This window comes from Schizophyllum commune (assembly GCF_000143185.2).
Source record: "Schizophyllum commune H4-8 unplaced genomic scaffold SCHCOscaffold_4, whole genome shotgun sequence".
Classification (NCBI taxonomy): Eukaryota; Fungi; Basidiomycota; class Agaricomycetes; order Agaricales; family Schizophyllaceae; genus Schizophyllum; species Schizophyllum commune.
The window spans coordinates 1152181-1176323 of NW_026089541.1; the positions used below are offsets into that span (position 1 = coordinate 1152181).

The 24143-nt window shown below is 57.8% G+C and overlaps 9 protein-coding genes across 9 annotated transcripts; 4 read left to right on the plus strand and 5 right to left on the minus strand.

The window, feature by feature from the left end:
- Positions 1–4959: 4959 nt before the first annotated feature.
- SCHCODRAFT_02496688 (NAD(P)-binding protein) lies at positions 4960–6765 on the plus strand (the record flags this gene model as incomplete). Its single annotated transcript, XM_050343046.1, has 9 exons — positions 4960–4983; positions 5047–5069; positions 5120–5264; positions 5356–5395; positions 5424–5690; positions 5852–5912; positions 5979–6000; positions 6150–6623; positions 6709–6765. Coding segments are annotated over 9 exons (1113 nt in total), but the record flags the coding sequence as incomplete, so codon positions are not given.
- Positions 6766–6865: 100 nt separating this feature from the next.
- Positions 6866–8391, minus strand: SCHCODRAFT_081938 (actin-like ATPase domain-containing protein; the record flags this gene model as incomplete). Its single annotated transcript, XM_003033191.1, has 3 exons — positions 6866–6967; positions 7019–8063; positions 8111–8391. The coding sequence occupies 3 exons, from the start codon at positions 8389–8391 to the stop codon at positions 6866–6868; spliced, it is 1428 nt and encodes a 475-aa protein (XP_003033237.1).
- A 149-nt stretch (positions 8392–8540) lies between these two features.
- Positions 8541–10939, plus strand: SCHCODRAFT_02618203 (uncharacterized protein). The gene is made up of 3 exons (XM_003032569.2): positions 8541–8885; positions 8935–9393; positions 9454–10939. The coding sequence occupies exons 1-3, from the start codon at positions 8582–8584 to the stop codon at positions 10584–10586; spliced, it is 1896 nt and encodes a 631-aa protein (XP_003032615.1). The 5' UTR covers positions 8541–8581; the 3' UTR covers positions 10587–10939.
- On the minus strand, positions 10668–12525 carry SCHCODRAFT_02497064 (uncharacterized protein; the record flags this gene model as incomplete). Its single annotated transcript, XM_050343052.1, has 3 exons — positions 10668–11059; positions 11121–11268; positions 11329–12525. 3 exons carry the CDS (start codon positions 12523–12525, stop codon positions 10668–10670), a joined length of 1737 nt encoding a protein of 578 aa, XP_050201033.1.
- A 126-nt stretch (positions 12526–12651) lies between these two features.
- SCHCODRAFT_02535361 (uncharacterized protein) lies at positions 12652–16777 on the minus strand. The gene is made up of 14 exons (XM_050343575.1): positions 16689–16777; positions 16499–16638; positions 16377–16448; positions 16245–16327; positions 16082–16192; positions 15902–16034; positions 15238–15852; positions 14531–15190; positions 14204–14472; positions 13865–14152; positions 13706–13800; positions 13306–13658; positions 12987–13255; positions 12652–12931 (listed from the first exon to the last, which is right to left on the minus strand). The coding sequence occupies exons 1-14, from the start codon at positions 16721–16723 to the stop codon at positions 12818–12820; spliced, it is 3237 nt and encodes a 1078-aa protein (XP_050201034.1). The 5' UTR covers positions 16724–16777; the 3' UTR covers positions 12652–12817.
- Positions 16778–16854: 77 nt separating this feature from the next.
- On the plus strand, positions 16855–18020 carry SCHCODRAFT_02618213 (uncharacterized protein). Its single transcript, XM_003032570.2, has 4 exons — positions 16855–17182; positions 17231–17255; positions 17317–17457; positions 17546–18020. The coding sequence occupies exons 1-4, from the start codon at positions 16938–16940 to the stop codon at positions 17921–17923; spliced, it is 789 nt and encodes a 262-aa protein (XP_003032616.1). The 5' UTR covers positions 16855–16937; the 3' UTR covers positions 17924–18020.
- Positions 18021–18133: 113 nt separating this feature from the next.
- SCHCODRAFT_01179721 (MFS general substrate transporter) lies at positions 18134–20950 on the minus strand. The gene is made up of 20 exons (XM_003033193.2): positions 20857–20950; positions 20729–20735; positions 20556–20584; positions 20494–20502; positions 20376–20447; positions 20289–20322; positions 20147–20240; positions 20001–20095; positions 19904–19948; positions 19804–19852; positions 19686–19751; positions 19468–19629; positions 19400–19410; positions 19204–19342; positions 19070–19134; positions 18931–19014; positions 18803–18875; positions 18681–18744; positions 18526–18602; positions 18134–18365 (listed from the first exon to the last, which is right to left on the minus strand). The coding sequence occupies exons 1-20, from the start codon at positions 20919–20921 to the stop codon at positions 18199–18201; spliced, it is 1407 nt and encodes a 468-aa protein (XP_003033239.1). The 5' UTR covers positions 20922–20950; the 3' UTR covers positions 18134–18198.
- A 94-nt stretch (positions 20951–21044) lies between these two features.
- Positions 21045–21688, minus strand: SCHCODRAFT_02220265 (uncharacterized protein). The gene has a single exon (XM_050342104.1). The coding sequence runs from the start codon at positions 21504–21506 to the stop codon at positions 21168–21170; it is 339 nt and encodes a 112-aa protein (XP_050201035.1). The 5' UTR covers positions 21507–21688; the 3' UTR covers positions 21045–21167.
- A 647-nt stretch (positions 21689–22335) lies between these two features.
- On the plus strand, positions 22336–24087 carry SCHCODRAFT_02618220 (Clavaminate synthase-like protein). Its single transcript, XM_003032571.2, has 9 exons — positions 22336–22397; positions 22492–22723; positions 22776–22818; positions 22874–22926; positions 22976–23052; positions 23101–23208; positions 23262–23578; positions 23630–23742; positions 23795–24087. Exons 1-9 carry the CDS (start codon positions 22344–22346, stop codon positions 23950–23952), a joined length of 1155 nt encoding a protein of 384 aa, XP_003032617.1. The 5' UTR covers positions 22336–22343; the 3' UTR covers positions 23953–24087.
- The last annotated feature ends 56 nt before the right edge of the window (positions 24088–24143 follow it).

Sequence of the window (24143 nt, forward strand, 5' to 3'; positions counted from 1 at the left end):
GGAATGAGTCCGTCATCAAGGCAGTAGGCATTGGCACCGCCTGCTTCGCCTCTAAGACACCGGACGGTGTGCGCGCGCTGACTATTCGGAAGACACTGCATGTCCCCGACCTCGCGTTGACACTCATCTCGGTGCCCCAGATCACCAAGCGTGGTCTGCGCGTGTCCTTTAAGGACAACGCCTGTACTATCCGCGACTCCTCCGGCGATATCGCCTGTGTCGCGACGCGCAAACACGGTCTCTATCACGTCGACTGCCAGCCCATCGGCACAGATGAGCGCGCCTTCACCGCCATCGACATCAACCGGCTGCACCAGATCATGGGCCATACGAACTTCGAGAGCCTGCGCAACATGGTCCGACATGGGCAGCTCGGGGAGGTCGACACGCTCACCGGCATCCCGTCCTTCTGTGAGCCCTGCGTCATGGGCAAGATGAAGAAGCTCCCCTTCAAGCGGAGCACCACGCCCGCCTCGCGCCCGCTACAGTTCGTCTCCTGCGACGTTGGTGGCCCCGTCGACCCTGCTGCAATCGGCGGCTACCTCTACTGGATCGTCATCGTCTGCCACTACTCCTCAGGCGTCTACACGCTCTTCACGAAGAAGAAGTCGGAGGTCTACAAGAAGCTTCGACGGTGGCGCATCGACATGGAGCATCAGCACCGCGACTCTATCGAGCAGTGGGAGTGGCTCCCCGGCTGGGTTGAGTTCACCCGCACAGACGGCGGTGGCGAGTTCTGCTCAAACAAGATGGAGGCCGAGTTCCGGCGACGCGGTATCATTCACGAGACGACGGCGCCCTACACGCCTGAGCAGAACGGCATAGCGGAGCGCATGAACCAGACGCTGGTCACCCGGGCGATCGCTAACCTCTGCGCGGCCAAGCTTCCCCGGAAGTACTGGATGTACGCGATGGAGTACGCCACCGACATGATCAACCTGTCGCCCGCCAGCCGCCAGAAGGGAGAACTGCCCATCAACCGCATGCGCAAGGTCAAGCGCCCAATTGACATCCACGCCCTGCACCCTTTCGGTTGCCCCGCCTACCCGCTCATCCCAAAGAAGAAGCGGAAGGGCAAGTTCGCCGACCGCGCCCGCCGGTGCATCCTCATAGGCTACGCTTGGTCTGAGGGCACAAAGGCGTACAAGCTCCTCGAGATCGCCACTCGGAAGGTCATCATCTCCCGGCATGTCAAGTTTGACGACGCCTCCCCCTCTCCTGACGAGATGCGCGCGGGCGAAGACGATGTGTCTGCCGAGCAGTGGGAGGACTTTGGCAAGTACTTCCGTCTGCCGCCCAAGGACACTCCTGCTCCAGATGCAGGCAGTGACAGCGAGGACGATGACGACGACGATGCGCCAGCCCAGCCACCTGCAGCTGGGTCAGTGGGAGCACCTCGCCCACCCACGCCAGAGCCAGTGGGAGATAATCGTCCGCCCTCACCTGACTCAGATGAGCCACCGCCTCCTCCGCGTCCACCGAAGACGCGCATACCGCGCCGGTCTCTGCCACCGGCCACACCACCGCCGGCTCCTGCCCCCGCCGCTGGTCCATCACGCCGCCCTGGCCTTCGCAAGCCAGAAGAGCGAACAGCGAACCAGCACAAGGACCAGGGCTACATTAATGCCCGGGAGCGGCAGGAGAACCACCGGAAGGTGTCCGCTCAGCAGCGGAAGCAGCGCGAAGCGAACATCCGCGCGCGCGAGCAGCAACTCGAGGAAAATCGCCAACGTCGAGAGCAGCCACCTCAGGCGGAAGCTCCTCCTCCACCTCCGGCACCAGCTCCCGAACCAGAACCTGCACCAGTGCCTACCCAGGGGGGTGGGGATCCCCCGGGTCAACCCGACGAAGAGGGCGAGTCAGTGAACTTTGCTTTTCTCAATGACGAACTCTTCGCGGGCGCAGCATCTGGTGGTCGGTCGAGCAGCGGCGCGCGGAAGATTCCCACCACTTGGAAGCAGGCCATGGCGAGCCCAGAGCGCGACAAGTGGTTGGACGCGCAGTCGGAGGAGTTGAACAGCTTCAAGCTGAACGACGTCTACGAGGAGGTACCCATCCCGGAGGGCGTCAAGCCGATTACCTCCAAGCATGTCTTCTCTTTGAAAGAGGATGCTCAAGGGAACATCGAGCGGTACAAGGTGCGCATCGTGGCGCGCGGCTTCACTCAGCAGGAAGGAGTTGACTACCAGGACACCTTTGCGCCCGTTGCAAGCCTGGAGTCCATCCGGATCATCCTTGCCCTCGCCGTCCGCCTTGGTCTCTACACTGACCAGATGGACGTGAACACCGCCTACCTCAATGGTGAGCTGCTACAAACGCTCTACATGCTTCCCCCGACTGGTGTGGACATCCGGGAAGGCTACTGCTGGCGACTCAAGAAGTCGGTCTACGGCCTCAAGCAGGCCGGTCGCGCGTGGAACCAGACGCTCCACAACAAGCTCGACAAGCTCGGGTTTGTGCGCCTCAACTCGGAGACTTGCCTCTACGTCTTCCGGGACGGCAAGCAGGTCTGCTTCCTAGTCGTCTATGTCGACGACCTCCTCCTCGCCGCTACCTCGCGTCCTTTCATGGACAGCATCAAGAAGAAGCTCACCGCCTCCTTCAAGATGCGCGACTTGGGTCCCGCCAAGTACCTCCTGGGCATCGAGATCATCCGGCACCCGGGCAAGCGCACGATCTCCCTCTCTCAGAGGAAGTACATCGACACTGTGCTTGAGCGCTATGGCATGTCTGACTGCACGGGCGTCAGCACCCCCATGTCCACAAGCACTCGCATCTCCGCCGATGACCCGAACGACAATGAGGTGCGCACTCATATGGCCTTAGTCCCCGGAGGTCCCGTCGTCTCCTACCAGAGCGTAGTGGGCTCGCTCATGTACGGGATGATGGGCACCCGACCGGATACCGCCTATGTGGTGGGGGTTCTTGGCCGCTATAGCGCCGCCCCCAAGGCTTGCCATTGGGAACTGGCCAAGCGCGTCCTCCGGTACCTCAAGAAGACACGCGACTGGTGTCTAGTCTATGACGGTGCCGACGCTGGCATGGACCTTGACTTCCATGGCTACACTGACGCAGACTGGGGCGGATGCAACGACACGTCCAAGTCCACCTCCGGCTTCGTGTTCATCTCAAGTCGGGGTGCCATTGGTTGGTCCAGCAAGCGCCAGTCCATGGTCTCTCTCTCTTCTACCGAGTCGGAGTATATTGGTCTCGCTAATGCTGGCCAGCACTTGGCGTGGCTCCGCTCGTTCTTCGAGGAGTTGGGACGTCCGCAGGCCGGCGCCACCGAGCTCAGGTGCGACAACCGTGCGGCCATCATCCTCAGCCAGGATGCTCAGTTCCGTGCTCGGACCAAGCATATCCAGCGGAAGTACCACTACATCCGCGATGGGCTGGTGGCCACCGGCGAGTGCGTCGTCCTCTGGTACCCCACGGACGAGATGGTTGCGGACATCTTTACCAAGGCACTACCTCATGAGAAGCATCTCAAGTTCTGCCAAGGTATGGGTTTACGGCCAGACTCGAGTGGGAGTGTCAAAAGTAGGGTATAGAGGGGCGAGTCTGCCTCCTCCCATGGGCGGACGGTTTGCCTCGCGTCCACGCTTTTGGTCCGCCTTCCTATTCGGGAAGAACTTTCCCACGCCGCTCCAGGGGCGTCCGTATTTATCCTTACTGTACATCTCTTTTCCCTCAGTCGCTATTCCACTAGCAGGAAGACTGAGGGTATGTTTCTCACTTACTATACTCATACTATTTACTGACTGTACTTTAGTCTTGCGCGTCCTGCGCTTCTTTAGGTATGAATATCAGTCGCTATTCCACTAGCAGGAAGACTGAGGTCTTGCGCGTCCTGCGCTTCTTTAGCTCGTGAAAGATGCGCGATATCCCGTACCGCGAGATCGTCGGGAAGTTGATGTACGCGTCCATCGGTACTCGTCCCGACATCGCGTACGCGGTGCACTCGCTGTCGCGGTTCGTCGCTCGGCCTGGAAAGGCCCATTGGCTCGCAGCCAAACGCGTTGTGTGCTACCTGAAGGGTACGCGCGCCTGGCGCTTGACCTACGGTCACGCCAGCGAGGAGTTTGTGGGTTTCGTCGACGCCGACGGCAGCATGAACGACGACCGCAAGGCCATCACGGGCTACGCGTTCATGATCGACGGTGGTGCAGTCAGCTGGAGCTCGCGCTCGCAGACGATTGTGTCGCTCTCGACTGCTGAGTCCGAGTACGTGGCGGCGACCGAGGCTTCGAAAGAAGGCCTCTGGCTTCGCTCGCTCATCGCGCAGACCTTCGAGCCGGTCTTCGTGATCATCGAGGGCGCGACGCCACTGCACTCGGACAACCAGGCGGCCATCGCGCTTACCCGAGACCATCAGTACCACGGGCGTACGAAGCATATGGATGTGCGCTTGCACTTCATTCGCTATGTGGTTGATGACGGCAAGATCGTACTCGTGTATTGTCCTACCGAGGAGATGGTTGCCGATGCGTTGACGAAGGCGCTGCCAAGCGCGAAGGCTAAGCACTTCGCTGCTGGGCTTGGACTTGGTCCGGCTTGAGGGGGAGTGATGAGATGCAGGTCAGTACTTACTATACTTACCTATATACCCATGGACAATCCGGACGCAAGTCCGTTACGTATGCTTTTCTTTCCTTATAGGGTACAATACACGGACCCACAAAACGGACCCATACGGTCCCACATACTTACATAAGCCTCCGTATATCTTCACTTTCCGATCGGCCGCTCTCCTCAGTCGCTCTCTCACTACGTAGACCGAGCACTGAGGTGAGCTGCCCAAGCCGCTCCTTATTTACCGTTTACTTACTCTCTCTCAGCTTATTGTTGCCTCACTAGGTGAATATAGTCGCTCTCTCACTACGTAGACCGAGCACTGAGCTTATCGTTGCCTCACTAGCTCGATATCCGTGCTCTCCCGAAGGTCTCTGATTCTCACATCAGATCGCAACCAAGTTCGTTGAGGTACGCTTGCGTCTGTTCTACCATAGGAATGCCTCACCGATCATATATGCTGAAATCTCGCAGGACCTGCTCGTAGACCCTAAGACGTGAGTGTGTATATGTACACTGTCGAGTCTTGTGCTCACCCTTGAATCAGTCGCACCGTCGACGATGTATCACACAAGATCGTCGCTGTTGGCTCTCGCAGCGTTCCCAAGGCACAAGAGTTCATCGACGCAAAGATAAACGGTGACAAGAGTATCAAGGCGTACGGATCGTACGACGAGGTCTTTGCTGACCCGGTGAGAATCGCAACTATCCGTCTTCCCTCTCGTCGTCTCTCTTTTCTCTTCCCCATGTACAAACGAGCTGACCGTTATTTGACGCATACAGAACGTCGACGGCGTTTACATCGGCAAGCCTTCCGACGTACGTCTCCACTAGATTCTAACCCACCACAGGTACTCCACACACCTACCACTACCCGGCCGCCCTCGCTGCCCTCAAAGCCAAGAAGCACGTCCTCTGCGAAAAACCCGTCACCTCGAACACCGCAGAGCTCAAGTCCCTTCTCGCCGCCGCGAAGGAGAACAACGTCTTTTTCATGGAGGCGATGTGGACGCGCTTCCAGCCGCTCGCGCAGGAGATCAAGAAGGTCGTCGATAGCGGCGAGCTGGGGCTGCCGATTGCCCTGCATGCGGATCTGTCGGGCGACTTTGACATCGAGAGTGAGCACTTGCTTTCCATGCCCACTGATTTACCCTCGCTGTTAGGCGATAGACTCAAAAGCGTACTGCGATGCGAATCAACGTCGTATTAGACGTTGTCGCGTCCCCACGCTCTGAACGCGCGGAACGCGCGCGCTGAGAAAAGTCTGATCCCCACACAGATATCCCGACGACGCACCGGATCCTGGATCCCCAGCTTGGTGGCGGCGCGCTTCTGGATTTGTAAGTCGCCGCTGGTCCCATGGACTATGACGCTGCAGGAACCACGCTGATCTTTTCCCCTACCAGAGGCCCTTATCCCCTTGTATGGGTGAGTAATCCTCGCTTGCCCGCTTCGGACTTCTGCATCTGCACAATACCTCGATTCCGGACTTTGCCCCAATATCGGGCCTATACCAAGCCTATATGCTTCTTACAATTTCCATGCCGATCCGACAAACTCACTGACGGATTTACCAGGCCATCATGCTCCTCTACGAGCACCCCGCCAACGCCGGCGCAAAGCCCGCCACCATCTCCGGCTCCATGCTCAAGACCCCGCGCACCGGCGTCGACGCCAGCTCCGCCTTCACTCTCACCTTCGCCCCGACCGAGTCATCCTCCTCCACTTCTTCCCCTAACCAAACCCTCCGCGCGCAAGCACACCTCACCTGCAACACCACACTGAACGCCATCGACCCTGGCGTCATCGTGCGCTTCCAGCGCGGCACGATCCGCGTGAGCGCGCCGATTTACTGCCCGAAGGCCTTTAGCGTGGAGTATCTGGATGCGAAGGGCTTGGTGGAGAAGAAGGAAGAAAAGCAAGCAGAGTACGTTGGCGGCGGGTGGCACTTCCAGGCGGACGAGGTCGCGCGGTGCGTGCGGGATGGGAAGACGGAGAGCGCGCTGTGGGGGCATGACAAGAGCCTTTTGGAGATGGAGATCTTTGATGAGGTGAGTGGAGTGGTTTGTGGTAGGGCGGAGAAAGCGGGAGATAGGTACATTGAAAGGAAGGCTAACAGCGCGCCTCACAATACAGGTCCGCAAGCAAGGAGGTTACAAATTCCCTCCTGGCGTGGAGCACGTCACGGAGTAAGCGTCAAATCGGGCGCGAGTGCCACAGATGCCCAGGGGGAGACTGAGCCTAGCAGAATGCGGACGTGTACCAGATAGCAAATTTCGCGAATAACGATAAATCACAAGAGAGCTGTAGAGGACTCGAGGATGACGCGCGGCCCATACGTCGCATAGTCGCTTTTGGAGACGAAGTTTTTCGCGTGAGGGTCGTGGAAGATAATCTGTGAACGCGAATAAGCCACAAAGAAGCGCGGGTAAGTCGATGTACACACCTTTGCAGTGATACTCGAGCCCAGATACGCAGCATAGCAATCGCCGCTATCTCTGTATTCTGGGTAGTACTCCGGAATGTGGAGGGTATGGATTGTGCGAGGCTGCACGTCCGTGGCAACATCCTCCTTCACAATGAAGGGCTGACATCTCGAGCGCAGCCCAGCACCTATGCCTGACACATGCCGCGTTATGTCGCCCGTGACAAACAGCCCGCGCCACAAATACTGCCTCTGGTCAATCACACCCAACGAGATTGCATGGTTCACCGCCTCCTGCAGCGATATGTGTGGCTGCTTCGGTTCCTCCGCCTCCACCTTTCGTATCCGGTCCACCAGCTCCACATCGAAAAGCGGCTCGCAGAACCGGTGCCGCTCCTTGCCAAGCGTAATCTCCTTTTCCCGGAACTTCACCGTGATGAGGTCGAGCGCCTCGATCTCGCGCTGGCGCGCCTGCTCGGCCTGGGTCTGCTTCGCGGTCGCCTTCTTGCGCATGCCGTTCTCAATGATGGCCTTTTCTTTGCCGGCGGCGACGATGGCGCCGATGTCGGTGATGCCTTCGTCCTCCTGTGTCGCGGCCTGCTCACCGTGTGAGGGCGGGCGGATATGGTCCTGCTCCCAGAGCATATGCACGAGCTCGAGGAGTGCGGTCTCCAGGGCGTCCTCGGGTAGTGGCGCTTCCGATGGCGAGATTGCACCCATGACGGATGGGTTGGCGCGTAGGAGGTGCGCGAGGTAGCGCTCGCAGTCACGTAGGCCGATGCTGGTGGTCAGGCGTCCTGCGTAAATGGGGACGGCGTCGTAAATCGGCGTAACGTCTGTCGCATGGTTTCCAATATCGACAACTACGCCGGAGACCGCATTTGCGGCATATAGCTGGGAGACAGGGCGCTCGATGATGGTAAAGCCAGCGACGTTGAAGCGCTCAAAGAAGAGCTTGCATATGCGTTCGTAGGCGTCGCGCGAGAGGCCGGGGAAGATTGAAAGGATGACAGGAGATTCCATTTGAAGCCGGCGCAAGCCGAGCTGCTTGAAGAGTACGTGTTTCCTGATCGACGCGTTAGTACCTGTTCGGTCGACGCGTCAAACACGTACCATATTGCCTCTGCTTGCGTCCAGTCACCGATGTCTCCATCTGCAAATGGATACGAGACCTGGATGTTGTCCTGACCGTTCGAGAGGGCCTCCTCTAGCTCTTTGCCGACCAGGTAATCGCTCACGGCAGGGGAACTGCTCTGCGCATTCTGAGTTCGCAGTCCAACCCGAGCGTTGAGATAGACCGCGGGGGTCCTGAGGAGTTCGTGCAGTCCTTGGCCTGCATAGATTACGTCGCGGCCGGTCTCGAGGACAACGACGGTGTTGTCGCGGAAAGACATGGATGATTGCCGGACGGAAAAGGCGGCGAGCACGTGCTGCACGCGCCATTGTTCTCCGAATATGGAAATTTATAAGCGCCTGACTGCTCCTGACTCTCGCCTACGTCAGACAGAATCAAGCGCGACTCATATATTCGCTCGCGGTACTCCTTGCTCCCAACACCCACCATCGCCCTACCCGTCTTGAGCGATGGTCTACCAGCCCCGACAACAGTACCACTTGTTCTCGCTTCCTGCTGAGCTGCTCGCTAGCCTCACGCCGCGAACTCTGATCAATCAACCTTCAGTGCAAGAACCGACTCCCCCGCCTACTCCCCCTCCCACAGTCACCGATAACTCCTCCCGAGCATGCAACATATGTCTTGCAGCATCCTTCGCCAACGTCGACGATCAGCGAGCGCACTTTCGATCCGATTGGCATCGATACAACGTAAAAGCGCGTCTAAACGGAAGCAAGGCTGTCTCTGAGGCAGAATTTGCGTCTATGCTCGATCGTGCGTTCTCGCTCCATAGCATCGCTTCCACATACTAACCCACACGTAGGCTTGGAAGACTCGCTATCTGGGTCTGAATCCTCATCGGACGGTGAAGGCTCTGAATCAGACGCGGTCAACACTCTCGTGAACAGGACGAAACGCCTTCATACGAGACCCGAATCTCCGTCAGACGATACCCCCACTGCCCCGCGCCAGGCTATCACTTGGTTCCATTCCCCTCCATCCACGCAAATAGGCGTCTACCGAGCAATATTCGCCGCCAAGGACGACACCCCCTCCGCACAACTAGATGAACTAAAGGAACTTCAAGTCTCCCCATCAGAAGGCCGCCGATGGGCCATGTTCATGGTCGCAGGGGGTCACTTCGCCGCCGCCATCGTGCGCGTCAGCTCCCCGCCGGAGGACGAGGAAGCGGAAGACGCTACCGCAAGGAAGAAAAAGAAGCTCAAGCAGCCAAAGCCGGACACGGAGGTGCTCAGGCATAAGACGTTCCACCGTTACACTAGTTAGTGGTCCTCCTGTACTTCCATAGCACTTCGCTAATGAATATCCTTCACCTTCGCAGCACGCAGGAAGCAGGGTGGCTCGCAAAGCCTGAATGACAATGCCAAGTCGAAAGCAGTCAGTGCCGGTGCGATGCTACGTCGATACGGCGAGCAGGCTCTACGCGACGATATCCGTGGTCTCATCGACGAGTGGGCAGAAGACATCGCTGCCTGCGAGCGCATCTGGATCCGCGCCTCTACGTCCAATCGCAAGATCTTCCTCGACTATGAGGGCGCACTTATCGACAAGGGAGATGCTCGCCTCCGCACCTTCCCCTTTCCAACTCGCCGCCCCACACAGGCAGAGATTGCCCGCTGCCTTCAGGAGCTCGTTCGCGTCAAGATCTCCCACTTCACCGAAGAAGAGCTCCAGGCGCAAGACGAAGCAGCCCGCCCTAAGCCCCGGCCAGTCGCACAAGCACCCATCGCCCCACCACCCGCCGAGAAACCCAAAGCGCCGAAGCTCTCCTCCGAAGAGGAGGCCCTCCGCGACAAGTGGGCCCGCCTCCTCGACATGGTCACCCGCGGGCGCCTCGAGCCGCTGCAATCCTTCTTCGCTCGCGAGGGCGTCGCCCTCGGTGGCCCCGACGCACCCATCCCCGCCTGGGCCCCCGAGTCGCGCACCGCGCGCACGCTGCTGCAGCTCGCCACGCGCGAGGGCCAGGTCGACGTCGTGCGCTGGCTGCTCGAGGGCGCGGGCGCGGACCCCACCGTCCCCGACGCCGACAACCGCACGGCATACGACCTCGCGCGCACGCGCGAGGTGCGCGACGTCTTCCGCCGCGCGGCGGGGGACATGCCCGAGCGGTGGGACTGGCTGGGCGCGGGGCACGTGCCGAGCGCGCTGACGCGGGACGCGGAGGACGCGCGGGAGGAGAAGAAGAAGATGCGGCGGAAGGGGCTGAAGGAGAAGATCAAGGAGCGGGAGGCGCGGGAGAAGGAGAGGGGCGGGACGCCGGAGCCTGAGCCTGAGCCTGATCGGGTGGTGGAGCCTGTGCGTGCTGAGCCGAAGGCGGGACCACGGAAGCTGGGTGGAACGGCGGGTGCGGTTGAGGGAGTAGCTGGGTTAACGCCGGAGATGCGCGCCAAGGTCGAGCGCGAACGAAGGGCTAGGGCAGCAGAGGCGCGACTGAAAGGCATAGCAGGTCGATAGACAGTCTTCAAATTGAAGTCGAGCATCAATGCATGCTATGGCCTGAAACCTGCCCGCAGGTATCAGGAGCAAACCAGTCAATCAGAATTTCCTGAATACCGTGACGGGCTTATGGATGAGGTATTCGATCCCACCAGCACTGTACCCTTCATCAAGACGCGGTCGTGCTTTCTCCTGCAGCTCCGCGAGCGTCGTGCGCGTCAGCTCCATGCGCGCAGAGCTCCCGCTTGAGCTGATTGATGCAAAGACGGGAATGATGTCCTCATTCTCTGCCGCCAGCTCGCCTCGCCGCGCGTTGACGATGGCCTTTGGGACAACGTCCTTAACGTTGATGACGAGCTCGACCGCGGGGCCTACCGATGGAACGCGCTTGTAGGCGCCCAGTATGGCGACTACAATAGTCTGTGCGTGGTCACGTATGAATTCGTTGGAGAAGGCGACGACATAACGCTCGTCGCGGGATGTGATTGTCCCTTAGGAAGGCAGCCGTTAGTTAGACTAGCTAGGCGAATGTGTGGTGCTCTCCAAACATACCTCGTTCAAGCCTGTAGCAGTGACGCTCCTTCCCCTTGAGACAGTGAGGTTGATGGGAGGGCCAGTCTTTTTGCTGGCACTCTTCACCGCAGTAGAATGCGTCAAAGCACACGCAGCGGTAGGGGCACAGCCGACCAGGATTCGGACACTGTCGAAATTTGGATCCTCTTCAGTCTCTGGGCATAGCAGGAGCTCAAGCCCAACCTACCTCAGCGCCACGAGAGCAACGAACTTTGTATAGGCGTCGAATGAGTGCCGCCCGCTTACGCAGCCACTGGTCGATTCGCTCCTGTTCTTCGACCGACTCGCCCAGCCCCGTACCCACGAACGACACCTCCTTCTTTGCCAGTGCGCGCACGACGCAAACATGATCCCCGTGAGTCGTAAGGAGGCGCATACTTCCTGTCAACTGGCCATTGTGCGCTTGCGCATCGAGCCCCAATATGGACTGCATGACGTCTCGCCGAATGGACCACGCGAGAGGGCGCCCGTCGACACTGGACCGCCACATGCCATGTAGCACAGAGCAGACGGTGATCGCGATGGCTCTCAGATTGGGTATTCCGCGTATGGAGCGCAGGAGGTCAACCCAACCTGCCACGACGTCCTTCGCCTGCGTGTCCAGCGGGAGCAGCTCGTTTGAAAATTCCGCGACCGCGATACAATGGTTGTTGACGTCGTCGAGATAGCTGGGCTTCCTCGCCAACGTCAGGTCGATGAGGAGGCGCGTCTGCTTGAGCATCTGGTGCAGAAGGCGCCTCGGGCGGTTCTTGACCGCGCCAAGCGCAGCGGGCAGGAAGTGCGGGTGCAGGTTCTGCACGACGGCGTTCGCGTAGTTGGACATCGCCTCTGGACTGTTGATATCCTCCGCGAAGCGCTTGTCCTTGATCCACATCGACATACGGACCGAGCTGGCGAGGCCGTTTATACACTGGTATGCGTCGCAGTTCACATTCCGGTACTCGTCAAATCGAAGCCAGAGAAGGAGGAGCATGTTGTGAAGGCACGGTGTGGTTGATCGCAGATAAGTGACGAGGTCAGGCGTGCTGAAGAAATAGAATATCGTGCGACAGAGTGTCTCCAGAGGCACCCTCTCCTTGCGATCCTGGGCATGGTGTACTGGATGCAGGAAGTCCAACCAGAGCAAAAGAGTCGGCCATAAACTGGTGATGCACTCCTGGATATCACCATCGATGCTTCTATATTCCTTCATTCTACCCTCCAGAACATAGTTCAGATATTCGAGATCGGCTATCGCGCCGAGCACTTGAGACGACTGCAGCTCCCAGTGGTCCGCTTCCAAGGCGTAAGGATCCAAACGAAGATATGAGAAGCTCGAAGGCTGGTGCAGATATCGCTTGATCTGTGCAGTGTTCCCATGACTACGAAGAGGACGAGAGGACATGAAGATGGCTGTGACAGGATTACAGAGCGAGGACCAAGCAAGAGGGATCAGAATAGAAGGCAACCCATAGTCTCACCAATCAGCCTCTTCTCACAAGCGGGGGAAGGTCAAGTGAGAAGAGGCAACCCACTCTGATTTTCGCCATAGACTCGTGGCTTGAACAAGCGCGATCATGTGATCAGACCACACAAGACAACCGTACGCGAAGTAATAAGGCTAGTGTCAATAGCTCAGACCAGAACAGGGTATGCAAAAGCTCTACAGATACGAAACAAGTCTAGAAGATACTCCGTTACCACAAATCATTATCGAACCGCTCCAGTGTCGAATTCGCATCCTCCACGTCCTTCTGTGCCTTCTTGCGCATATAGAAGATAGGGCAGTCCTTTGCGGAACATAGGACATCCTTTCAAACGCGTGTAAGCAGAGACTCAACCTCCAGCGAACACGGCCACCCTCACCTGATGCAACGAGCCCTGGCACCGCTGGCACTGTGTCCACAACCGCGCGAACCGTGTCTGCAGCTCCGACGCCGTCATGACCTGCTTCTGGTACAGCTCGGGCATCCGCCCCCTGCAGTTGTTGCACACGGCGCCACCAGCTTGACTGTTGACCCCTGCACGCAGCGGCGTCTTGCATCCCAAGCACGTAACGGTCTTGACCGCGAACTTCATCAAGCCGCCAACTGTCGGTGTTGCGATCTGGATAGTGCGCGTATGGTCTCCAGACACTACGAAGGGGTCAGACATGACGCCCAGAGTTATGAGTGTTATGACATACGTAGCGAATTCGCCCTGCTTCCCAAAATCGGCTCGAAAATACGCATGAGAGGCTTCGACAATTGGTTCTCCAAGTAATACTGCGTGTCGATGGGCACGTTGTTCTCCAGGACGTACAGCGGGTCCTCGGCCTTCTCGTACGCGGCAGCGCCCTTCATGCCCTTGATAATGACATACGCCACACGATCGCCCAGCGCGGGAGCCGAGTGCTTGTCGCGCTTCCTCATCCGCTCGGCCAGTTCGACGTGCGCCTGCTTGCCGGTGTAGTCCGCCTTCGCGAGCGCCTTCGTGATCACCAGCTGCGACATGTCGACCTTGTTCTGCAGCAGCTCGGAGATGGTGTGCTTAACGTAGCTGAAGGCAGATCAGAAGCAGTTGAAGCCTCAGAATAGTCAACTTACTCCTCCGCCCCCTTCACATCCCGGTCGATAAGCATCTTATGCAAGCACGTCTCGATAACCGTCGACACCAGCCGACAATTATCTCGTCGCACAGTCTGGAACAACCATCAGCTCCCATTCGCCACATCTCCTCCCCTCACACCACTGCTTCCCACTCACCTCAATCCCCTTCGAATCCAACTTATCATACTTCTCCGTCTTTGTCCAGTACAGCCCCGCATACCGCTTCTTGCTAATCAGCAAATACGGGAAATACACCTTCTCGAACTCCAGCTTGATCGGCTTCACGAACTTGCCCGTCACAAAGTCCGCCGCCTCCGCGCCCATCTCCATCACCGTCGCGAGGTCCGCAGGCCCGAACTTGACCATCACGGAGTCCGTGTCGCCGTAGATGACCTCAGCGTCGTGCTTGAAGCCGTTCGCGATGCAGTACTGGGACTCGACTTCCTGTGTCCGAGTTTCAGCACAGGCTACTCGCTAGCGAGGACGACGACTGACCTGCTTCGTCTTCTCGATCATCTGCCGGCCGTACGAGGTAACACTGGACGAGATGGCAAGACAGGGCAGCTTCCCGATCGTCGCGCCCGTGAACCCGTACACGGAGTTGGCACTGATCTTCAGCGCTAGCTGCCGACCATCCAGCACCGCGCGCTTGAAGGGATCCGTCTCCTTCTTCAAGTCCGCCTTCGCCCGCTTGCGCGCCGAAATCAGGTCCTCAAGGACGGTGGGCAACAGACCCTTCCTCTTCGTCGCCTTCACGAAGAAGTCTAGAGAGTAAACGTATTAAGCATAAGTGTCCCCTCGCTGCGACAGGCAAATACGCACCATTATTCGGCGTCTGGATATAATCCACGTCCTTCACTAGCCCCAACCGCTCAATCGTCGACCTATCCACCAACGTCGTATAGCATAAATTATGCGCCATCATAATCGACGGATACAGCGAGCTGAAATCCAGCGTCGCAATCGGCGCATCATAATACCCCTTCTTCGGCTCAATCACCGTCGCGCCCTCGTACTGCTCGTCGGAGCCCTCGCCCTTCAGCGCCGGAATAATATAGTTGTCGCTATTCGCCTTCCGGAACAGCTGCGACAGCACCTTGATCGACTGCCCGCGCGCGAGGAGGTAGTTGAACGGCACGCCCGTCACGCGCGCCATCTCGATGTAGTTCACGAAGCACATGAGCTTGTCGAGCAGCCGCTGCGGGAGGTAGGCGTCCTTGAGGCAGTAGACGGCGAGGCGGCGGCGGGACTCGTCTGTGCCGTTCTGGAGCTCGGTGATGATGGAATGGTGCACGTCTTCCTTTTGCTCGCCGAGGAAGTGGGCGCAGACGGAGTTGAGGGAGTAGCTGCGCAGCTTGTGCTCGCGCTGCATGAACTGGAGGATATCGAGCTGTAGGCGACCATCGAGGGGGGTCTCTTTGGAGTCGCGCTGACCGTACGCCTTCGACGAAAAGTGGGTGTCCTTCACGACCGTCTGCTTGTCTGCAAACGCATAAACGAGTAATCAGGAGTGGCAGGTCGAAACTTACTCTTCAACCGGCCAAGGAAAGGGAATTCAGTGAGCTTAAGGGCCTCCGCACGATCCATCAAGTACGGGAAGTCGAAATTCGAGATGTTGTACCCAATGACCACATCCGGATCGACCTCCTCCACGAAATCGCGCCACGCCATCAGCATCTCCCGCTCATTCTTGTACGACAGCACCTGCGACCCCACGATATGCGCGCACGTATTTAGCGTGAACACGTTCCGCACAAACGGCTGCCCCTCGCCCTGCCGCGTCACCATGTTCGCAATCTGGATCACCGGGTCGACCTTGGCCTCGGGGAAGATGCCCTGCCGCCCCGCGCACTCAATATCGAAGCTCAGGATGCGCAGGGGCGCGATGCGCTGCCACTTGCCGTCCGGCGGGTGCGAGATGAAGGCGTCGTAGCGGACGTTGACCTCGATTTGGCAGCGCGACTTCTTCTGCTTGTCAGGGATGAGGTCGTACTTGCCGGCGGGGAGCTCGAGCCAGTTCATGCCGACGACGTTGGTGTCGATCATGAAGCGCAGGGGGTAGACGATGTTGCTTTCGTAGGTCTTGATGGGGTCGCCAACGGGAAAGAGGCCATTGAAGTCGCACTCGCCTCGCTCGAAGACGCGTAATGGGGACGTCAGGACAAGCACATTGATACATGACTTTTCACTTATCTCGGACGCGAGGCAAGGACCTTGGCTCAGTGATAGTGAGCTTGAGGAAGGGCGAGACGGCATCTCCCATGTAGCCCCATAAGCTCCTCTTCTTCACGATTTCGATTTTGATGACACATCCGCCTGTTACGTTCTAGAAGAGATGAGGACATGCAGAAGCAAGGGGAGGAGGATGCTAACGTTAAGATAGCCCTTGAAGGAGTTCAGGTCGTCGTTCGTGAAACCGCGAGGTTGTGCGACGTAGAAATAGGGCAGGAAGTCCGTCACAGTGGCAAGCACGCTGTGACCGGCCTGAGCAGAGTATGAGCAGGAATATTCCGGAGGATAGAACCATTCAACGCACGTCTGTCACGCCGAACATCCGAAGGTTGGTGCATCCATTGGCATTGCGGTCGATCTCATGCTCCACGTCGATTTGCTGGAAGACTGAGTAGAAGGTGAGCCCGAGTTCAGATGAATGTGCTGTTGTAGCTACCAATTGAGTCTGTTTGGGGGTTTATAGGTGCTAACGCGGGTCGTGCCCATGCATCTGCACCACCTTCGGCTCCTGTATAGACGCGTCAACAAGACACCCTTGTAAGCTGGATATGCACGCACCAGCTCCGTCGTTGGACTCCTCCTTAATCCTCTCCAGTACTTCAGCGAAGGACGCCCCAGTCGGCTGGGATGCATTATAACTTTGCGACGGCTCGAGCTTGCGCTTCTTCGTCGCGCGTTCCGTGTCGTCGTCCTCCGTTCTGGAGACTTTGTCAACCACTGCATAATGGCGAAGACGCGCAATTGTTACCTCGGGCGCGTGAGAGGAATGTTCTCCTTGGTCATGATGGAGGTCGAAGACAAGTGTCGCGGTAGACGCGTCGACGCGCGATGGCAGCTGGGAAAGAGTAATCAACGCGTGTGGCCGTGTTTGTGACGTCGTGCACGTGCGGGCGCTTATTCCCCATCTCATCTCCAGCTTGGACCCGACTTTCATGTAACCGGTCGACCTTACCTAGCTTGCTTGGCAGAAGGACCCATACATCATCTACATGGAGCCATGACTGGTCCCTTACTCGCTGGAAGCCAGTTTCTGTCTCTCCGGCAGCCATTCACACCGCGGATCCTCTCCACCATCAGCCAAACGCTGAAGGCTCGCGCTCCTGTTGTCTGCGTGCAGGCCGATGCAGAACCTGTACGGGCAAGAGCTGGGGTACTCGTGCCACTCTGTAATGTCAACGATGTGCCGGGGATCCTCTTCGAGGTTCGGGGGAAGGCTCTGCGCACTCACTCAGGCGAAGTCAGGTATTTACCTCTCTAATTCCATCGCGGTATAATTCATCTGCTACGCAGTTTCCCTGGCGGACGTGTAGACGATGTATGTATTTTCACTATACTCTATACCGTCATTTCGCCGCGATCTGACACGCTGAACTCAGACGGACGCGTCCATCCTGGACGCAGCTCTCAGGGAAACCCACGAGGAACTGGGCATCATCCCCGAACGCGTCGAAGTCCTCGGCGAATTCGGCCCCATCGAGCGCACAGTTCGAGGTGACATGCGCGTCTGGCCATACGTCGTTAGTCCCTCTCCCTCTCCCTTCCCCTCTTCCCAATCACGTCCCCTCCTCTTCTTTCTTCCTCATCCACTTACACCGTTCCCCACAGGGCTTCATTCACCAATCCCCCACACGTCCCCAACAACCTTCCCCCGACACCCCTCTCCCCTCCGTCGACCTCGAAGCCATCAGGTTGCAGAAGGCCCCCACCGAAGTCGCCGACGTCTTCCACCTCCCCCTCGCCGAGATCCCCTCCCGCATCCGGCCTTCGTTCTTCCGCGGCCATCGCCCCTACAATGCCATAGAGGTCTCCGATCTGGCTATGCCTGGGCGATATATTATACAGACGCGGAACTCGCCTCTGCAGTCAGACGAGGACGACTCGGAGATTGGACCGAGTGGGGATCCGGGGACGAAGTTGGAGATCTGGGGCCTGACTGGGTGGTACTTGACGTTGCTGACGAGGATCATGCAAGGAGAAATGTAATGTTTGGCGTGGAATGCACTGGCTGGATGGCATTCGTCGATGAAGGATAATAAAGTGCGCTGATGAGTCTGAGGCAAAGCTCAGCAATGGTAATCGGATCCTCTGCGTACATCATTCGTCGCATTCTCTTCATACATCCTTGCGTCTACCATCTCATCAAAGTCATACAACAAACATGAAGTGTTACAGAACAGAACATAGTACCTTATTCCTTCCGCTTCAATCTCAACACTTGGTAGTGAGTGAGTGGCCACGCCTACAACACCCATGCCACCTTACAATACCGGCAACGCCGCTGGCAGCACCTTGTCTATCGAATTCTTCCTCGAAAGATCTTCCTCCACCGCATTCACAGGGCCCTCTTCCAGCCCCACCTTCTCCTTCGCGGCCGCCCGCTTCTCGTCGCGGCGCGAGAGGTAGAGGGTGAGCATGGCGAAGGACACTGGGGGAGGGGTTAGTGTGTCGTTCTGCTCGGTTAGGGAGTGCGATATTTTGGGTGGTAAGGGTGAGGGTGAAGGTGAATGCGCAGGGTCGTGAAGGCGATCAAGACAAGGTGAAGGTGGATGTGTAGGTGGAAGGAAAGGTCGGAGAACAAGACTCACTCATCCCAAAGTTGATACACGCGGTGCCAATGTTACCCTTCAGCACCCTCGGCTGCTCGACCTGGGGGATGAGGAGGCTGGGGCGAGGGTCAGCGATCACTCCTCATAGCCGCATCGCGGACCACAAGGGTGCGACGGCAAAACAAACAACGCACATAGGCAACCACGCCTGGAAGACGTAGGCAAAGGCGTTGCAGTTCGCGACGACGAAGGAGCGTTCTGCGCGCATCGTTAGCAAACGACAAGATACCACGCAAAAAAGATGATGACGACTGACTTTCGCTATCCCCGCCCGTGAGCTCGTTCGCCCACGCCAGAATCAGGCCGGACAGGCCACCCGTCACGGTCGTCTAGAGGAAAATGGGTCAGTCAATCATTCGAGGACCAAAACAGCAGCGAGCGAACCATATAGTACAACGCCCACCGCCGCCCGATGTGCGTATACACAGGCGTCGCTGCGAGGGCGATCGCGACGGACATGTTCCACGTCTACCAATTGTGCGGCATAAGTAAGAAATATCTCGAATGCGCCTTCGATACGCACTCCAGCCAACAGCATCGGCGGCCACCGCAGCTCGACCGCGTCGGACCACCAGGCCCAGACGAGGGCTGCCAAACAGGTCAGCCATGAGTCGAACCTGGAGCAAGTAAAAGAGGAAAAGTGGGACCGGTACGCACTCGTAATGACCTGCATGACATTCTGTCCTAGGGGATACGTGTTGATCTGGCCAATCGTGAAGGACCGGCCGTGCTCCTCCTGGTTGAAGCTCTTGAACCAGAAGATCATCGACTGCGAGGCGTAGCTGCCGTTGTTGAACTGTCATAAGAGGGGTCAACAAGACAGAGTGCGCGTCCGAAAGCAACCCAAGCGTACCAGAATGTAAACTGCGCGGAAAGGCGTCAGTCAAAAATATTCGCAGAGACAAAGCTTGAAAGACGCACGCGGAACAAGCACGTAAAGATGCCACGTCTTGAAGAACCCAATGACCTTCTCCCTTGTGAAGTGCGTCGGCGGCTTACGCCCGACCTGGTCCATCCGCGCCACCGCTATCCGCAGCTGCGCCTCGTCGTAGAACATGTTCGGCTTCATGGTGTGCGGGAGGTCTCAACGCCAAGGTGAGTTCATCGTACTTCATAAGCACAACGAAGGCGAGACGAACCAGGCATAATGAGAAAGCCGAGGAGGGCTATGGGCACGGTGATGATGCCGTCGATGATGAAGAGCCCTGCGATGTGAAGGTGAGGAGGAGACATAAGGTTTTAAGGGGCGCAACGCACATTTCCACCCGGGCAGCCCATGCGCGCCGTTCAGGCCGTTGTAGGCACCCTGTAAAGCCGTCAGATACATTCAATTGGCGCGACAGCCTAACCAGCTCACCGTTTGCAAGAAACCACTGAACATCGGGCCAATGGCACTGGCGGTCTGCGCGGCCGTAAGCAACGGCCAGCGATTCAAGAAAGTGCAAGAGACGTACGTGGAAAATGCAAGCTCGTTTGGCCAGTTCTTCGCCCTTGTACCAACTACCGATCACGTATTGGATGGCAGGGTAGAAGGTCGATTCCGCGAGGCCTGTGCAGTCATTAGTGACGTTCAACACCTCATCGAGACCTCGGAACGCACCCACGAAGAAGCGAATCGCTAGCACGCTGCTGAAATTCTTCGTCGAGGCCAGGATCATGGTGAGGGCGCTCCAAAGGAGCTCCATGGCGGGGATCTGGGATTGTTGAGTGCCGCGAGATGGCCTGGCTATGGAGAGACCCACCCAGATCGACGGGCGGATGCGTGTGAGCAGGAGGCTGGGGAGTTCATTTAGCAAGGGAAGGATCGTTGAGTTTCACAACGAACGCACTTGGAAGGGATCTGCCCAATAACGTAACCGCATGTCCATGCCGTGGTGATGTAGTTGAGCTGATTGCCCTCCCTGGGAGGAATTGAAGGCGTGCTCTACTGAATGGCAACCTACTCACAGTCCTAGGCTGTGGGGAGGGTATATCAGCGGGAATTGTCGGTCTGAAGCTCGCGAACTCACTCTTCCTTCATCCCGGATACGTAGGCATTCTAGGAAATAAACTCAGCATCGTGGAGGGAAAAGATGGCGGAAATACGCACCGTGATATTCTGCTGGTCGAGGTACGTGAATGACGAGATTCATCAGCCAAGTAGCTCTCGTAGATGGAAAGCACTACTTATTTGCTGAAGTACGACAGAGCTGCGTATGTCAAGAGACAGCAGTCGAGCTTGAACAAGAACCGCCGCTCCTCAGGCGGCTTGTCCCAAGTATCCCTGCCAAGCGTCAACCGACACCCAGCCCGTCTCCGTCAAACACTTACCAGACGTAGCTCGTCCACGGGCGCTTCGCCTTCAGCTCGCTGACACTGCTCACAGAGGACGACATCGCGATGGGGCCGTGCAAGAGACGGCGCGCAGGCGTGGGTGCCGCAACACCACTTATAATCAGAATCGGTAAGATTGGCGCCAGTCGTCACCCAGCCAGCCGCAGGCGTACTCCCAGGGGCGACGCTATCTTCGCAGGCCGAAGCACGCCTGGTGGGTGCCCATAGGCGTGCATTTCTATGCACTATGGCGTCAGCCCGAAGCGCACCTTCGCCATGACCCCGCGCGCAGTCAGGCGACGGTCAAGTCAGATAGAGCTATCGTGCTTAGTGACCTTTGGAGTAGGGAAGTAGCGAGTCCGAGTAGGGACTGAGTAGGCCGTTGTGGCTGACGCTAGAGGCTGGAGGATGGCGTGGCCGTGATGTGATGGAGTTTGCACGCTCGGGATCCCGTTTCTTGTGCTTATCCAGAGTAAGAGTGCCTCCATACTCCCCGACCGCACGCGCATGAGATAACATGGGACCGCGAAGGAGTAGCCTGAGTAACGCGCCAGCCATCCATAATAGATGCAGAAGTTGACCACCAAGTTCAACCTGAGCCAAATTGGGAACAAGGACGCGCGTGACGTTGTTGGTCTCCCACGCATATCAGGGAGGTTCACTTGGTAGTTGGGTGGCGATGGAGGGGAGCTACGAGTTGTATCATCGACAAAGCGGTGGAGGGTTGGACAGTGGCACTCAGCTTTGATCGTGTGGGCACCTGGATTTGCCACAAATTCCCGGCAAGTTCCGCGAAGGATCGGTCGAGTTCGTCGACTGGCACAGCGACGGCGAGAACCAAGCTTGCTTCGCCAGAACACCCTACTCAAATTCCGCTAATCATCCGATCCCCTACCGACTCCCAGTCATAGCCTGAGACCCTCCATGCTCGGGGCGATTCCAATTCGACTCGGCGGCGCATCAGCAACTTGACAAGGACCTCATCCTCCTCCCTTTTGGCGACTCTCGCCTCGCTCAATGGCGCATGTCGGCCTGCCCGACAAGCTTGCCTATCTACACCCTGCGGCATACTCTGCGTCGGCCGACTGATCCACTCTCGCTGATGTGATTCTGCCGGCTTTCAGACTCTGCTGTCGCCACCGCGCGTAAGCAGAAGTCCCATTGTCCCCCAGTGACCCAGAATCGAAGGCCCCTACCCCATTCCGTCACTCGGCCCCGCCCATTGGCCTCTCCGAGCGTGGACGGCGTCTCAGTAAGCGCTGATAGGGACTCGCGTCTCCAATTCATGCCATCGTGAGGTGCGATGGTGCCATCGAGAGCCTGCGATAGCGCACGCTGTCAGTTGACTTCGACAATGGGACCCCGTTAATGCAGCATGACTATGCAGCTATTCCGAATAGCTCTGCGAGCGTATATAAGATGTGGGCTCTGCGGTCCGGGGCTCTTCAGCATCTTCTGCAACCTCAGACAGATACACGAGCACAATGGCCGCAGTCGTCCCTCCCCTCGGTTCTTACCAGCACGTCCAGGAGACGAAGGTATGTTCTCCCTCTCATACCCTATGTTTCTCCTACGTCACGTTCACACCTCTTCCTTACTCCACTTCACTTTCCTTTACTAACCTTTGCACAGGAAAACCTCGACTGGGCCGAGCTCGTCACCATCGACCTCACCACCTTCAACACGCCCGAGGGCAAGAAGGAGCTCGCGAAGCAGCTCATCAAGGCCATCCGCGAGAAGGGCTTCTTCTACGTTAAGGGCTTCGACATCCCGCAGGAGAAGGTCGACCGCCAGTTTGCTCTGGGCAAGCAGTTCTACGATCTGCCGCTGGAGGTGAAGCAGCAGTACACCCCTGAGGGTCTTGGTGAGTGGAGATAGACTGTGCACCTTGGAGGTGAAGCTGACCGAGTCGACAGAGCAGGGTCAGTTCAACGGCTACGTGCCAGCGGGCCGTCGGATGTAAGTTGAGCTTCAACTTGTGTCATGTAGTCCAGGATATTGACTGCATCGTTAGCATCGACCCGGAGTCGGGCATCCGCGATAAGACGGAGATCTACAACATCCCGAGTACGTCGTTCATAAAATCGCTCCAATCGCATAGCTCACATCTTTCCAGAGTTCACCCCCGACTTCAAGCACAACCACCACCCTGTCATTCAGGACCGGCTCGGCGAGGTCGAGGAGTTTGCTAAGGTGACCATCCTTCTTGAATGGTGGACATCCAAAGCTGATGCTTTGTAGTCTCTGCACAACAAGGTCCTCGACCCCCTCTACGAGCTTCTCGCGCTCGCGCTCGAGCTCCCTGCGGACTACTTCACCAAGATCCATTCGTACGAGCCCAAGTCCGAGGTGCGCTCACTCCATCCACCTCTTCCCCTCCCCCTCACCTAACCCTCCCCTAGGACCACTTCCGCTACATGAAGTACAGCAAGCGCTCCCCAGAGGAGAACGCGAAGATCAAGGCTTGGTCGTACGGGCACACTGACCTCGGCTCCTTCACGCTCCTCTTCCGCCAGCCCGTTGCCGCGCTGCAGATCAAGGACCCGCTCACGGACGAGTGGAAGTGGGTGAAGCCGCAGGACGCGACCATCACCGTCAACTCGTGCGATGCGCTCAACTTCTTGACGAGCGGCTACGTACGGAGCACGATCCACCGCGTGACGGTGCCGCCGAAGGACCAGCAGCACGTCGACCGTCTCGGCTTGTTGTACTTCTCGCGGTACGTACTTCTTTTGCCAGTGGATTTAAGCTAATCTGACAACGCGCTTAGCCCGCACAACGACGTCGTCCTCAAGACCATCACCGAGTCGCCCGTCCTCCAGCGCGAGGGCTACCTGCAGAACGACTTCGAGAAGTCCGGCAACCCTGTCCCTACCATGGAGCGTACGTGCCCTTTTCTTCGTCTTCTGCATCCCTCGCTCACTTCCTCTCGCAGAATGGACCTTCAGCAAGCAGGCCTGGCAGCGCTCGCGCAAGAACGACCCGAAGCACTACACTGCGACGATCCTCCCTGGCTGGCAGGAGAAGATCTACGACAAGGAGCTCGAGACCGTTATCAAGAACCAGCAGGCGCAGCAGATCTCGGTCGCGTGAGCTCGCTTTCTGGTTCTGGGTGGCGCGGATCGCCTAAATGCAGTCTTCGCCTAAATGTACCGCTCGATGAATATGTGAATGTGGCCTGTACTTATACAACGTAAATATGGAACAAATGGAGAATTTCTGTAACATCTTAGTCTTTGCCTGTGAGCTGGACTGCCTGAAGTTGCCTCAAATTGACACTTGCC

Bases quoted from the DNA above. Each gene is read 5' to 3' on its own strand.
- SCHCODRAFT_02535361 (XM_050343575.1), bottom strand. From the start codon at position 16,723: ATGACCAAGGAGAACATTCCTCTCACGCGCCCGAG. The intron at 16,449-16,498 runs GTGCGTGCATAT...GCGTCTATACAG, and splicing joins GGAGTCCAACGACGGAGCTG to GAGCCGAAGGTGGTGCAGAT. The intron at 12,932-12,986 runs GTGAGGGTGGCC...CGCGTTTGAAAG, and splicing joins GCCAGGGCTCGTTGCATCAG to GATGTCCTATGTTCCGCAAA.
- SCHCODRAFT_02618203 (XM_003032569.2), top strand. From the start codon at position 8,582: ATGGTCTACCAGCCCCGACAACAGTACCACTTGTTCTCGCTTCCTGCT. The intron at 8,886-8,934 runs GTGCGTTCTCGC...ACCCACACGTAG, and splicing joins ATTTGCGTCTATGCTCGATC to GCTTGGAAGACTCGCTATCT. The intron at 9,394-9,453 runs GTTAGTGGTCCT...TCACCTTCGCAG, and splicing joins GACGTTCCACCGTTACACTA to CACGCAGGAAGCAGGGTGGC.
- SCHCODRAFT_01179721 (XM_003033193.2), bottom strand. From the start codon at position 20,921: ATGTCGTCCTCTGTGAGCAGTGTCAGCGAGCTGAAGGCGAAGCGCCCG. The intron at 20,096-20,146 runs GTGCGTTCCGAG...ATGACTGCACAG, and splicing joins AGCGATTCGCTTCTTCGTGG to GCCTCGCGGAATCGACCTTC. The intron at 19,949-20,000 runs GTACGTCTCTTG...ACGGCCGCGCAG, and splicing joins AACGAGCTTGCATTTTCCAC to ACCGCCAGTGCCATTGGCCC.
- SCHCODRAFT_02618213 (XM_003032570.2), top strand. From the start codon at position 16,938: ATGACTGGTCCCTTACTCGCTGGAAGCCAGTTTCTGTCTCTCCGGCAG. The intron at 17,183-17,230 runs GTATTTACCTCT...TCTGCTACGCAG, and splicing joins ACTCACTCAGGCGAAGTCAG to TTTCCCTGGCGGACGTGTAG. The intron at 17,458-17,545 runs GTTAGTCCCTCT...CGTTCCCCACAG, and splicing joins TGCGCGTCTGGCCATACGTC to GGCTTCATTCACCAATCCCC.
- SCHCODRAFT_02220265 (XM_050342104.1), bottom strand. From the start codon at position 21,506: ATGCGTGGGAGACCAACAACGTCACGCGCGTCCTTGTTCCCAATTTGG.
- SCHCODRAFT_02618220 (XM_003032571.2), top strand. From the start codon at position 22,344: ATGGCCGCAGTCGTCCCTCCCCTCGGTTCTTACCAGCACGTCCAGGAG. The intron at 22,724-22,775 runs GTGAGTGGAGAT...CCGAGTCGACAG, and splicing joins GTACACCCCTGAGGGTCTTG to AGCAGGGTCAGTTCAACGGC. The intron at 22,927-22,975 runs GTACGTCGTTCA...ACATCTTTCCAG, and splicing joins GGAGATCTACAACATCCCGA to AGTTCACCCCCGACTTCAAG.